The sequence below is a fragment of the Rhagoletis pomonella genome, unplaced genomic scaffold (genome assembly GCF_013731165.1).
Source record: "Rhagoletis pomonella isolate Grant_MI unplaced genomic scaffold, Rhpom_1.0 Rhpom_scaffold_00008, whole genome shotgun sequence".
NCBI classification, from domain to species: Eukaryota; Metazoa; Arthropoda; class Insecta; order Diptera; family Tephritidae; genus Rhagoletis; species Rhagoletis pomonella.
Window position 1 is genome coordinate 35,300,630 of NW_023458562.1, and position 13,621 is coordinate 35,314,250.

Sequence of the window (13,621 nt, forward strand, 5' to 3'; positions counted from 1 at the left end):
TAATTCCTGCGAAATTGGACCATTTAATATGGACATTAACAGATTTTCCGCATTGTTCAAATTTTTTCCTTCGCGTTTTACTTGTCTCTCGCTCAATTGCACCAAACTGACGTCACGCAAAAAGTATGCTCAAAAATCCTCTGAGGATTCATTTCATTTGTTTAGAAATTCCTACAACAACAAAACAAGCTACATAAAAATTAAAAAAAAATTATAAATAACCAAATTTTGTTGTTTTCTAGAAAACATTTCTTATATTTATACTATTGTTTATGCACATAAATATATGGACATTAGCTTTAATCGAAAAAAACATCTTAAGCTGCAAGCGTAGAAGAAAAACATTGCTCGCTATTTTTTTATTTTAGTGTACATTAAAAAACAAATGAAGTTGAATTATTAGTTGTATTATCCAAAATGTAAAAATTCAAAACATCAGTCTTATTTTATACTTAACGTATTGCAGATTGAAATTACCAGCTGGCGCAACCATCGGCTGTGGTTCAGAAGTGAAATGTTTTGCATTTTTACATTTTGGAATTTAGTGTGTATTTCGTAGTGCCACATGCACTGCACACATTTATTGGATATTCAAGTTCGTTTTTCGCTTTTTTGCTTTAAATTGTATGTAAAGTACGTGCGTAACATTAAACTAAAATCATGAACATGAGGGAGTGTAGGCTGCATTTAATTATTTTTAATATTTTTTATTTTTTCCATATTACTCTCCTCTACGTCATATTGCAAGTTCTTCGGTTTTTTGTTAAACTTCTTTGCGCTTCCACTCTTAAAATTTTAACGCTCTAATGATTCTTCTTATTCTTCTTCTTCTTACGATGTGGTTTCTTCCTATTCTTTCGTTCCTATTTCTTAGCACCCTTGCCACTATCTTCCGTGCTTTTAGCAGATTTCTCATCGCTCTTCTTGTCTTTGTCCTTTACATCTTTGCCATCCTTATCCTTATCTTTGTCCTTGTTCTTCTCTTTCTCCTTCTCTGCGTCTTTGTCCACTTTTTTGCCCTCCTCTGCATCACGATTCGTCAGCTTGTTATTGATGAGATTGTGCAATGCGATGATGGAACGTACCATAGACGCCAAATAAACGACCAGCATTTGATCATTTGTTTTGACGTACATAGTCTCGGTGAATTGTTCGCTTGTGATATCGGGTAGCAAGTTGAATATATCCTGTAATTGGTAAACTATTTGATAATTAATGGGCATTTTTCCATCACCCACGCGCTGCAAGTAATTTTTAATATCATGCAACTGCGCGTTTAATCCCTTGAGACCCATTAATTGGTTGGTGATTTTTTGTGAGAGGCTACCAACTGTAGTGTCTTTGATGTCGCGTAGTAGATGTTCAACACCCACTTCTTCAGCTTCTTCTGCACCAATTTCGCTTGGTACATGTTCGAAGGTTTTACTCGTGGGCGAACCATCATCATGTACTTCCTCAATTGCAATATATGCTTCTGTAGGCAGACCTAAATCTTTGGGTTTTGCATCGATTATCACCAGTACTGAATTGGGGCAATAGCGGCGTATTAACTCGTTTATGGCAATGTCATTTTGATGTAGTTTAGGACCAGTGTGATACCAACCAACAACACGCTCGCGTGCATTCACTTTTTTGAACATGCCGTACATGTTCTCCAAATAATCATGATCCAAAAACCATACTGACTTATCTTTGTCATCCTCATCGAAGGGTACTTGGAAAATGTTAAAGAAATTTGGAGGGTATTTACAAATAAAAACATATTTGTAGGCATTAACTTACCAGCAAAACTGTTGGACACATCAAGTATTCCTTTAGAACGCCAACAACCCAATAATACACCGACGACTCGCCGCTGGTTGCCAATCTTTCCCATGCGGTTGAAATGGTCCACCACAGAGAGTAGCACCAGTGGGTGCACAATCACCTTGTTTACATTTACCTCCAAGGATGGCATATTTTTCTTATTTATTATTAATTATCTATAATATAATGGCCAATCTTGAAACCAAATCAGCTCGATGACTTTTGGAAAACTTTTGCTTATGCCGATCAAGAAGAAGAGCGATAATTTTCGTCAAGTTATCAGCACTGCAACCTGTCGGTAAGGCAGCACAGCTGTTAAATAAGTATTTAACGTAAGCATGCATAATAGCTCAGGTACGCATACTTAGCTCTGCATAAGGAATCGGTTAAATCGGCTTTTAGCTCAGTTATGCATACACAGTTTCGCCACATAATGCATATGCATAACTAAGCTATTTGCGTGTAAGCGGTTACCCAACGTATAGCACTTCACATGAAGAATTCTGTGGGTTTCGATTTTTACGTGAAAATGGTATAGCAGTGCAAATGTATGCATAACTGGGCTATAACAAATTTGAGGTATGTACGAATATTCTGAACAGAAAATCCAACACACTTTTATGTGCGAAGTGCTATGCGTTGAGTAACCGCTTACACGTAAAGCTAATTTAACAGATTCCTTATGTGATAAGTCTCAAACAACGCCAAGTATGCATTATATTATATTATTTATGCTATTATATTCTCTTAATAGTGATCCTACTTACAGGTTTTATATCTATGGGATCGACAGGTTTTATATCTATGGGTGCGCTTTTTCTACGCGTTTTGCTGTTAAAATGCGAAATCGAAAGCCTATTTTCCCGTGTAAATAGCCAAAACGACCTTTTTGCAGATTTGCAGAAATCCGTTTCGGAAATTAAAGCTGCAACTGAAATTATGCAAATCCCTTTCGAGAAATAATTTCAATTTGCTCGTGCGGCACTAGCAATTTTCTTTTTTGCTGCAAGTGCTATCAAACCAATCGAGTGTTGCCGTGTGAGGCGTTTTTTGGCGAATTTGTATACAATTATAAAAATGTTGAATAAAATACGAAAAATATGTGCAATTAATTTATTCTACTGATATGGAGTATTTAAGTATTAATGCATTGTACATTTTTTGACTGTTTCGTGCACATTTTAGCGTGCTTAGCAAATTTTTCAGGTCGATAATTTTGTTATAAGCATAAAAATGTCTGGTAACGTAGTTGAAAGTGGGCTTGGCTGCATTCACCATGTAAACAGACGAAGAGTAGTATCGGAAAGTTTGATTTTCAGAAATAAAAACTGCTTTCGAATGCCACTTCAGATGCAAGGTGTTACTGCTCCTGCAATCTCTTTTGGAAATTCTTGAGTTTGACAGACTTTTGAAAAGGATTTGCACTTGCCACGTCTAACAGTTACTTTATTGATGTGGTTAAGTAGCTGTTAGAAGTGGCAAGTGCACATCTTTTTCAAAAATGTGTAAAACTCAAGAATTTAAAAAATTGTTTGCAGGAGCTGTTACACTTTGCACTGTCAGTTTATCGAACCTTGTATTATTGAATCATGAGATCACGCAAGAACGCGACGATGTATTTATAACTGGTTTTGAGAAAAAAGTTTGCGAAAGCGGGTTCCTCAGCTGTGTATTTGTGTACGTCACAAGCACCACTATTTTACACTTTTCTTTAACTAAAGAGAGAAGAGTCAATTCAACATGACAACATTTTAAAGAGTTTTTAATGAATAATTTTGCAGAAATTGTGTATTTAATGTGGCTGACAATAATTCTGGCTAATTTTGGGTTTCTTTGTTTTCTTTGCTTGTTTACTTTTCTTTTGTTTTCCAGCGAAACAAGATGGCGTAGAACCCGTTCAAAAATCAACTTTTTTCATTCCCTTTTTCTTGCGTGATCTTGTATCGTTCGTTAACGGGATTGACAGCACTTGCTGCAAAAATGAAAATTGCTAATACAGAACGATCAACTTGAAATTATTTCTTGAAAGCGATTTGCCTAATTACCGTTGCAGTTACACCTTGCAATCTTTTTTTCGGAAAGTGATTTCTGCAAATCTGCAAAAGGGACTTTCTGGCTGCTTACACGGAAAGTAGACTTTCGATTACGCATTTTGACATAAAATGCGTAGAAAACGCGCTTGCATTGCCACGTTTAACCGCACCTTAACTCTGTTATGTTCACTTTTTAGTCGTTAGATGTCGCTTTGTTTTATGTTGTGCTGTCACTTTTGACGTTTCTTAACAAAATTTCTTAAGTTTGTATGCGAGTTGGAAACACTTTTTTCACTTCGCTTTTGTGTCTGCTTCTACTTTCTTCTCCACTTCGTAAGTTGGATTAATATCGGTCGGGTTATATTTGGATAGATTTGTGGATTTATTCCCAAAAATCAACGGTTTGCCCAATAATAGCTTTATCGATTGTTTATATTTTGATTTGATTTGCTCGAATGTAGTGTATTTAACTAAAGTAGATTGTAAGAGATTCTTACGTGCTCTGCAGATTGCTTACGCTTCAGGCAAGGCCCTATAACGCCATAGTTTCGTGTGAAAAGACTATCAAATTTATCTTCTAGACTCACGTACGTGACTTTACTCAATATTTCAATATTTTAAGACTACAATTTGCAAATTTTATTGCTTTGCATGACCAATTTTAATCATATTTTTTGTCCTACCTTGAGCAGGGCTGCCAACCATTAAACTATTTTATGTTGCGTCGGAAAGGGAAATATGTAAATATGGGTGTGCGTTGGACCAGTGACAAGCTTGTATTAAACTATTATAAACTGACTTATATTTTTATTTGCAATTAGAAGAGTTTATTTTCAAAAAATAAATTGACAGCATACAAATTCCGGCGATATCGATTCGTCGAAAGCTTTACGAAAAGTGTGAAAGTTGGCAGTCCTAAAGTAACCGCCATTTTATTTTAGTTATGTGTTCTTTTCGACGTTTGCAATGAATGTAAATATGGGTGACTAATAGCAGTAGTGATAAGCGGCGTACCTCATTGTAAAAGTATTTTATATTTTATAGAAAAAAAGTGAAAAGGCTGGTAATATTAATTAAATGAGCATTTGACGAACTATGAATGGAACTGCCGAGCGCTGTAACGCGAACGGCTAACGAACGGCAGCTGATGGCTGGTTGACTGGCTGCCTCTGCGTGTGCATGAATGAACCAGGAATGCAATGAATATCGACTGGTTTGTGTGGCTGGTTGGTTGTTGGGTGTGATTTTTCGTAATACTATTTCGAAACCTCGAAAACTTTATCGGTGCCAAATATGATTAAATGATAACTTCATTTTGTAGCACTCACGGGTATTATCACTAAGTACTTGAATAATCGTCGATGTCATGAAAACGCTCATAAAATTGATTTCCTCGCCGCAGTTTGACATTGTCCCGAAAACTAACACCCCGGCAAAACATTTCCAAAGCATGGTGTAGTCGGTGAAAAGGCTATTTAAATACGTTTTATCTACCTACCTAGTTATACATAACTACGTGTTAATTAGAGAGCAAATTAATTCGACTTCAACATAATATTGCAGAAAATCTAATAAGTAAACAATGCATTTTGATAATTGCAGCTTAAATGATGTAGACTGATGTAATATTTTAAATTTAGCGAGTTTCAGCATTCGCAAACAATTGAGCAAGCTAGTCATAAACCCGTATCATATGCTAATCACTGTGCCAGATGTGGCATTCCGCAATCTAAATATCTTTATAAACAAAATTTGCAATAGGGTTTGGCGAAATCTACTTTCACCAGCTTTTATTATGAGACCTAAAGCTACATAATTTATGCTTAAAACAACATTATAAGTTTGGATTATTAGGAGAAAATTTCAGGTATTGATTTTTTTTAGTTTCACACTGCTGAGTAGTTTTATACGACCCATTTCAATTGTTCATCTTTTTTTTTAATCTTATTGCATGCGTATATTTTGATTCTATTGTATCTTTCTTTGGTTTTACAGTTCTAAGCGTACGTTTACAAAAGCATGAAGACCTAATTTTAAAGCCGATAATTAAATTAGAGAAGAGAGGAAAATCGTAAAGAACATTGAACGGCGAAAAAGCAATACGGTGGTAGGGGAACACGTGCGTCACCACTAATACTGCTACGGCTACTGCTGCAGTTGCGGGAGAAGGGCGACCCCTTTGCTTGTTGAAATTGAGCATAAACTTGTGGAAATGTTTTTGGATTGATTTGAGAAGAGAGAAAAGAAATTCAACTGAGGAATTAGCTACTGAAAAGCAATTAAGCTGATACACGAAGGCGAATGAAACTATTATTTGTGCTTAAAGCAAAATGTAGTGCCTTTGGATTGTAAAACTGCTGTGGATAAGTTTTTTTTTTAACCTTGAAGTAACTTAACCTTACAACGGAAATAAATAGCTAACTTAAAAATCAGTTTATAAGAATAACAATGTCGTTTATAAATAATTTGAAAAAGGTGTTCCACCTTGGCGGTGGTGAGGCGAAGAAAAAACGACTTTACAATAATATCAAGATGGACACAGACCCTGCGGAATTTTGGGAAATGGTGGGTGAGCTGGGTGATGGCGCTTTTGGCAAAGTATATAAAGCGCAACATAAGGAACATAGACGCTTCGCAGCGGCTAAACTATGCACATTGGAAGATGAAGAAAATCTTAGTGATCACATGGTAGAAATTGATATTTTATCAGAGATAAAACATCCAAACATTGTAGAATTGTATGAAGCGTTTTCAATTGAGGATAAATTATGGGTGAGTTTGTAGCAGTGAATACATGAACGTACATATGTACATACATAAATTGTAAACACTTATGCAGCATACCTGCATGTCGTCACCTGAAAATCGAAAATACGTAAAAAATATCAACGTTGAAATGCAAAAAGTCATAATGAATAAAAAATCTAAAATTCAGTTCTTGACTAATATGATGTGTTCATCGAATTACAACCCCCACATTATTTTATGAAAAAAAAAATTAAATATTAGTCACGACTTTTTCCATTTCATTTCCGAAGTTACGTTTTTTTTTTTACATTTCAGGTGGCGATAAGTATATAGTATGTATGTAGCATTTTGCGTTTACTTACGTTTTCGGTGTTTATCGTATTGTATTTGCAAATATTTATTTATTTTCAGATGTTAATTGAGTATTGCGATGGCGGCGCGCTCGACAGTATAATGGTGGAATTAGAAAAGCCGCTGACGGAACCACAAATTGCCTACGTTTGCCGACACATGACTGAAGGTCTGAGTTTTTTACATAAAAATAAAGTAATACATCGTGATTTAAAAGCTGGAAATGTACTACTAACAATGGAGGGCGGTGTTAAATTAGGTTTGTTATTACAAAATAAATTCATTTCCAAACACCTTTCTCATCGCTTTCTTTTCACGCTTACAGCTGATTTTGGCGTGTCGGCCAAAAATAAGCATACTCTACAGAAACACGACACATTTATAGGCACACCGTATTGGATGGCGCCTGAACTTGTGCTCTGCGAAACATTTCGGGATAATCCTTACGACTTAAAAGTGGATATCTGGTCACTTGGCATAACTTTGATAGAGTTAGCGCAAATGGAACCACCAAATAGTGAAATGTCACCGATGCGTGTTCTACTAAAAATACAAAAAAGTGAACCACCAACATTGGATCAGCCATCAAAGTGGAGTAAGGAATTCAATGAGTTCCTAAAGAGAGCTTTGGTCAAAGTGAGAGCATACAAACACACAGAAAATTTCAGCAATGATTTTCATTTTATGCATATGCGTATTGCTTTCCCACTTTACAGGATCCGCAGCAACGTCCAGGCACAGATATTTTATTACAACATAGATTCATTAATTGTGAATTAGACGCTAAACCTATAAAAGACTTATTATTAGAATATAAAGCTGAAGTGGTTGAAGAAGTTGTCGACGATGATGCTGAGGTGAGCATTATTTTGAAATGTTTATGTTCAAAGAACTATTGTATTTTAGTACGTACATATGTACAAATGCAAACAAAAAAACACTTGCTTTCATTATTTGATTATTAATAATTATAACATAATTTCTTACACGCTGCTAATTTCCTCGCGCAATGCGTTTTGTACCATATAAAACTGCACGCTAACATTGAAAAAAAAAAAAAATTAAAAAAAAAAAACTAAAAAAAAATTGTCTGTGTGCGTTTCGTAAACTTTGTTGTTGCTTTTAGAAGCTTAAACGTCAAGTGAAGAGGCGCTCTCTTTATCAGAGGGTTGGTAAGTTAGTGGTGGACGACTTCTTAACGACCTTGACTGTGTCGGAAATTGTTTGCCACACTACTTTTTTGTATTTTTTTTTTTAATTCAAGCGAATCTATTATCAACGGTAGCATGTTACATACTACATATTTGAAATTGCATTTATTCAACTTGTTAACAATTGTGTTCTTTCGATTCATTTATTGCGAAAACATTCATTTCAAAGCCATGATAACATTTACTTGTTTTTCGAAAATGTACCCGAATGCCTTAGATACCATAATTAGTATTCAGTGGATAGACAACTTAAATGATTTTTTATTTTTAAAAAAATTATATCAAGCTAAGGCTTTGAAACTTTTTAAAATTTCTAAGCCTTTTCTTGTTTTAAGCAGACTACAAATATTTAAAAAAATTGATCAAAACAGAACTGGATGCCCGATTTTTTATTACCACCCGAAAGAAGATCTGATAATTATTTTTCTAAAAATAATATTCAAATGTTGGCCGCATACAGAACAAACCGTAATAACGAGCGCTACCGCACCACGACAATGAAGGTTTTGTTGACTGAAATTGAAGCCTGTGACGGCAACATTTGGCTACAGCAAGTTATCTGTGATATCACACATCAGGATTTTTTTTGGGGTTAATTATGTGAAGTCAAAAGTCTTCGTCGATAAGACGGCTATGATTCCAAGTCTGGAAGCCAACATTACCACCAACGCGTAGTCGCAGACAAAATTTTTTATGAAATTTGTTTTAAAATGTAAATGTCACAGATTGCTCTTTCGGGTTATGGATGATAAAGATTCTGGCATCAAGTTCTCCTTTATTTTATTTAAAATTAAAAAAAGGTCTGGATGAATCACCCTATACATATATATTTATATTTATAGCTTTCAATTGAATTTGCATTTTTAATGCCCGCTTAAAACTAATTTTTTTAAATTTCGGTTTTCAACTTTCCTCGTTTTTAAATACAATCTATAATAAAATTTAAACCAAAGAAATCCGCGGTATTTAGTTTGCACGAAAATTGTTAGACAAAAACTGTATTATTTCGCGATTTTCTAAGTTGTCATTTGCCTTTCTAGTTTTAAAGCGCACCTCGCTGTTTTTTTTTGTCTAGCTTTTTTTTTACAAAAAATATGTTACGCTTTATCGCCTTTAGTACAAAAACACACACCTCATTTTTCGTTCATTTCGTTTCATTTTTAATTTGTAGTTTTCGTTGTCGTAGTAGATGTATTTATTGTGTATGTATATCAGTTGCAAGCAGAAACTAACAACAATTTAGTACAATTTTGTTGTTTTTTTCTGCATTTATGCTCATTCCATTGTTTTCACAAATATTACATTTTTGTATAATTATATACATCTCATCTCAGGAACCCCGCAACTCGGCGCTCCGGCTCGACCTGGACGATGACTCTGCATCTTTGCAGAGCCAAGATATTGACAAACGTAAGCTCTATTTTCTACATCTAACCGCACCCGCCAACTCCGCTAAACGTAGTCAAATGATACAATTTCTTCAGTTCCAGGTACCCCAACATCAGTATCTATGGACTCTAAAGAACCAAATCAAACAAATAGTATACCACAAAGTAAACTATCACAACAAAGAGGAGTCGCAAGCAATGTCTCTCCTGTTTTGCAAAACAGTCTTGAAAACAATATATCATCTTCTAAAGGGGCAAAGGAGGATGAACAAAAAATTAGCGTTAATAAAGCGCCAAATGAAAACGACACGAGTAAACCGCGTTCACCTGATGAAGCGCTTAGCAAGCAGCAAACAGTTGTTGCTCCATCTGCTATTGAAGCTGATAATCTTCCTGAGAAAAGCGTTGACGCTGATAGGAAGGTGAGTAACAACTTCTTTTTAATGAACACATATCTCGCACCACTATATTTGCCAAACTCTTTCTCAATTTTTTACCCGCAGATCCCTAAAAAAGAAAAGGGTAAGGCACCGCCACCTCCGTCTGCTGCTATAATTGCGCCAAAAACGTCTGAAGCACCGCCTGCAATTATTGCAGCACACACTGAACCGGAGAAACGGGCCAACGACGAACATATTCGCACAGCTGCAGTGGTCAAAGCTGCCGAGCTGTGTGAGAATGTGGAAATCGATGTGCAAGCGCCAGCACTGCAACAGTTCGTTAATGAACCACAAGAGCAGGTGCAGCCACTGCCATCTCCGCCTTCGCCAACTACATCATCAGCAGCGGTTTCGGTGAATTCCACTTCTTCGTCGTCTGTAAAAAGCGGCGCCATGCTAAGCTCGAGCACTTCACTAATCACTATAAATAGCGAGACCTCGCCATCCAGCACGCCAACTCGTTCACTTAACAATCAGGCACAGCATCAGAATGTCGTTCAACCCAACAGTTTGGACGCTGGTATCAGCCAAATAAGAGTTGTAACCAGCACGCATCCACCAGTCATCATTGACAATTCTGTAGTGCCCGCTGTACCGCCTCAAAGCGAAGTGATAATTGTTTCAAATGATTTAAACAAAAGCACACATGTGCCAGAATCTTCGACTGATGATGATTTCACTTCCTTTGACGACAGTCTTGGCGATTCGCCGATATCGCCACGACAGTCATCCATGATAGTGGCCGTGAGTGAGAAGGGCGCCGAAGAAACGGACAAGGGTGAAATTGCTGCCGACGCCAATCAGTCTATAATCGGTAAAGGATCACGGGCACGTAAGCTTGACGAAAGCGAGGTGCTAATCGTTAGCCCATCTTTCGTAGATGACGATTCTGCCTATAATACAGCTACGGGCAGTCATGATCATAGCGAACATCTGATGGATACCAGTCATGTGTCAGTTGTGACTGTAGGCGATGAGATAAAAGTTAAGGACAGTAGTCACCTGAGCAGCGATCTATACGATACAACATTAAGCAACGACAACAATATTCTGAATAGCCAACGACCATATGTAAAGAATCACCAAAATGGCCAAATAATCACCGGCACACCAACAGAAGATGTAAATATTATTATAAACCGCAACACACCACAAGACATCAGTGTCGCTAATAAACGGCCCTCACCAGATAATAGCGTTGGTTCAGTGGACTCACGAACACTGAGTGAAAGCGGTTCACTGCCCTCAACTGGCGGTGTTATTCGACGAGCTGTGGGCTTGAATATCGCAACAGTTGATCAGAGTGACGTTGAAAGTATCGGCACCACAACTAGTCATGATAGTCGCAACGAGGCGGATGCCCCCATAATGGGCACTAAGATACCCGAAGATGAAGAAGTTGTCATACGTCGTAAGCAAGGACCATTATCACCGAAAATAGTAGCACCACCCGGTCCGACTAAAGAAGAAATCGAACTACGTAATTTGCGTAAGAAAACGCGAAAGCGTACGCGAAAATTCGAGATCGATGGTGTACAAGTGACGACAACCACAAGTCGTGTCATCTACGGTGACGAAGAGACTGGACGGCTCTATGATGATCATGTGTTCCGCAAACAAGAACTAAGAGAATTGAAAATGTTGCAGAAACAGGAAAAGAAGCAGCAAAACGATTTGCAATTAAAGGAACAAATCGCTAGAGAGCAACAGGATCGACGCTTCGAACAGGAGCGAATTTCGCTGGAGAAGACTTATGAAGCCGATATGGATACCTTGGCAAGACAACAGAAGCAACTAATTGAGAAGACAGAACAAGCGCAGGAGCATGAAGTAAGTATGATTACTGTAGAAAAAAATTGCACTCATACGTATATATAGAAATCATCTTGGAGGCCATCGTTGACTTGCCGCCACTGATCATTGCCTTAAAATATTTCATCACATTTCGTACTTTTTTTTTACTTATGAATTACTTTCATTCTCTATTACTCTCTTGCACAGCTGCGAACTTCATCGAAGCGCATCCGATCCGAGCAAGAGCAAGAATTGAAAATCTTCCGTGAAAATTTGAAACAAGAAATTCGTCTGTTGAAACAAGAAGTAGATTTGCTGCCCAAAGATAAACGCAAAGACGAATTCAAACAACGACGTTCCGCCATGGAACTGGATCATGAAGAGAAGGAGCGGGCTTTCCTAGATTCGCTCAAAGAACGCCATGAATTGCTTCTGCGACGATTAAGCGAAAAACATCGCGATCATCTTGCCACAATTAATCGTAATTTCCTGCAGCAAAAACAAAATGCCATGCGTACACGCGAAGCACTACTGTGGGAGCTGGAAGAGAAGCAATTGCATGAACGTCATCAGCTAGCCAAACGGCATGTAAAAGAATTATGTTTTATGCAACGCCATCAGATGATTGTGCGACACGAAAAGGAATTGGATCAGGTGAAGAAAATGTTGCAACGCAAGGAGGAGGATATGATTAAAAAGCAAGCTTTAGAGAAGCGAGCGTTGCCGAAGCGAATTCGCGCAGAGCGCAAGGCACGCGATTTAATGTTCCGCGAATCTTTGCGTATATCAACAAATTTGGATCCGGAAGTCGAAAGGGAACGACTTAAGAAGGTAAGTTGGCAGGCCTAATAAAATTATGCAATATAAAATGTAAATTTTATTTTTGCAGTTTCAAGAGCAAGAAAAGAAACGTTATACGCAAGAGGAGCGACGATTCGAAATCAAACATCAAAAACAGTTGGAGGAATTGCGCGCAACGCGTGAGGGGGCGATAAGGTAAGCTAAAAGACTACAAAACCATTGAACTACTCCTTCTTATATTACAAAAGGGAAGGTATTATTCATATATAGTAGTGTCGGCCACACTCACATTATCACATATCGCGAATTGTGTGTTGCAGCACAGTTTTGCTTAACAGCAATAGCTTTGATTAGTTTATAGTATACGTCTGATAGTAGCGACGTTGCCAGACACCTATTTATGCGTGAATAGGAAAGCTAAAAATGCCCGACACTGATATAGAGCAAATACTAACCCCAACAACTGTGCGTTTCTTCATGTATAAATAGTAAGGACAAGCAATATTTTTCAAGAGACAATAACAAATCTTTATCTCTTGATCAGTTTGTCTGTTGCTTTGGCAGAACTGAACTTTTTAGTAACCAAATTTCTTTTTTCTCCCTACAGAGAATTAGAACAGTTGCAGAATGAGAAACGAAAAGCTCTGGTCGAACACGAACATGCCAAATTGACAGATATCGACGAGCGTTTAAAGGCAGAGTTGCGTGAATGGAAGGAGCAATTAGTACCTAGAAAGCAGGTAAATAGTCGTTCAAATTGAATGTAAATAGTTTTATTATGATAACACCGTAGCTGTTTTTATTTTGTTCCCTTTGGGTTTCTATGCAAAGACAATATTCATTGAGCTGAGCGCAAATTTCGTAGCTAAGCATTCATGCATTGCCAAGTACAAAAAATTATTAAACTTTTATGTATGTATGTGTAATTGATTTTTGGTATTTTTAATGGATTTACACTGTCAACTTTTAGTTTTTTTTTTGTATAATACACTTGCATACAAAAATATATGGATATCTTAAACACCTTTATTCGTATCACGTGAGGCTTT

General features: G+C 37.0%; 2 protein-coding genes across 9 annotated transcripts in view; one reads left to right on the plus strand and one right to left on the minus strand.

Annotated features, from left to right (window-relative positions):
* Positions 1–317: 317 nt before the first annotated feature.
* On the minus strand, positions 318–2,061 carry LOC118744732 (26S proteasome non-ATPase regulatory subunit 7). The gene is made up of 2 exons (XM_036477980.1): positions 1,783–2,061; positions 318–1,714 (listed from the first exon to the last, which is right to left on the minus strand). Exons 1-2 carry the CDS (start codon positions 1,955–1,957, stop codon positions 864–866), a joined length of 1,026 nt encoding a protein of 341 aa, XP_036333873.1. The 5' UTR covers positions 1,958–2,061; the 3' UTR covers positions 318–863.
* Positions 2,062–4,114: 2,053 nt separating this feature from the next.
* The window catches only part of LOC118744733 (serine/threonine-protein kinase 10), a 50,291-nt gene continuing 40,784 nt past the window's right edge, over positions 4,115–13,621 (plus strand). For 3 of the 8 annotated variants that reach the window (XR_004993582.1, XM_036477988.1, XM_036477981.1), the window contains exons 1-11: positions 4,179–4,426; positions 5,835–6,611; positions 6,999–7,197; positions 7,264–7,574; positions 7,655–7,795; positions 9,484–9,559; positions 9,634–9,959; positions 10,041–11,807; positions 11,979–12,602; positions 12,661–12,767; positions 13,180–13,312. Coding sequence is in view for 7 of the 8 variants with exons in the window: in XM_036477988.1 (XP_036333881.1) it covers positions 6,288–6,611; positions 6,999–7,197; positions 7,264–7,574; positions 7,655–7,795; positions 9,484–9,559; positions 9,634–9,959; positions 10,041–11,807; positions 11,979–12,602; positions 12,661–12,767; positions 13,180–13,312 (4,008 nt within the window). In the remaining variant the exon portion in view is untranslated. Of the gene's footprint in view, positions 4,427–4,842; positions 4,866–5,600; positions 5,707–5,834; positions 6,612–6,998; positions 7,198–7,263; positions 7,575–7,654; positions 7,796–9,483; positions 9,560–9,633; positions 9,960–10,040; positions 11,808–11,978; positions 12,603–12,660; positions 12,768–13,179; positions 13,313–13,621 lie in introns of those variants that run through there. The other 5 variants (XM_036477984.1, XM_036477983.1, XM_036477987.1 and 2 more) reach the window with 5 other exon arrangements.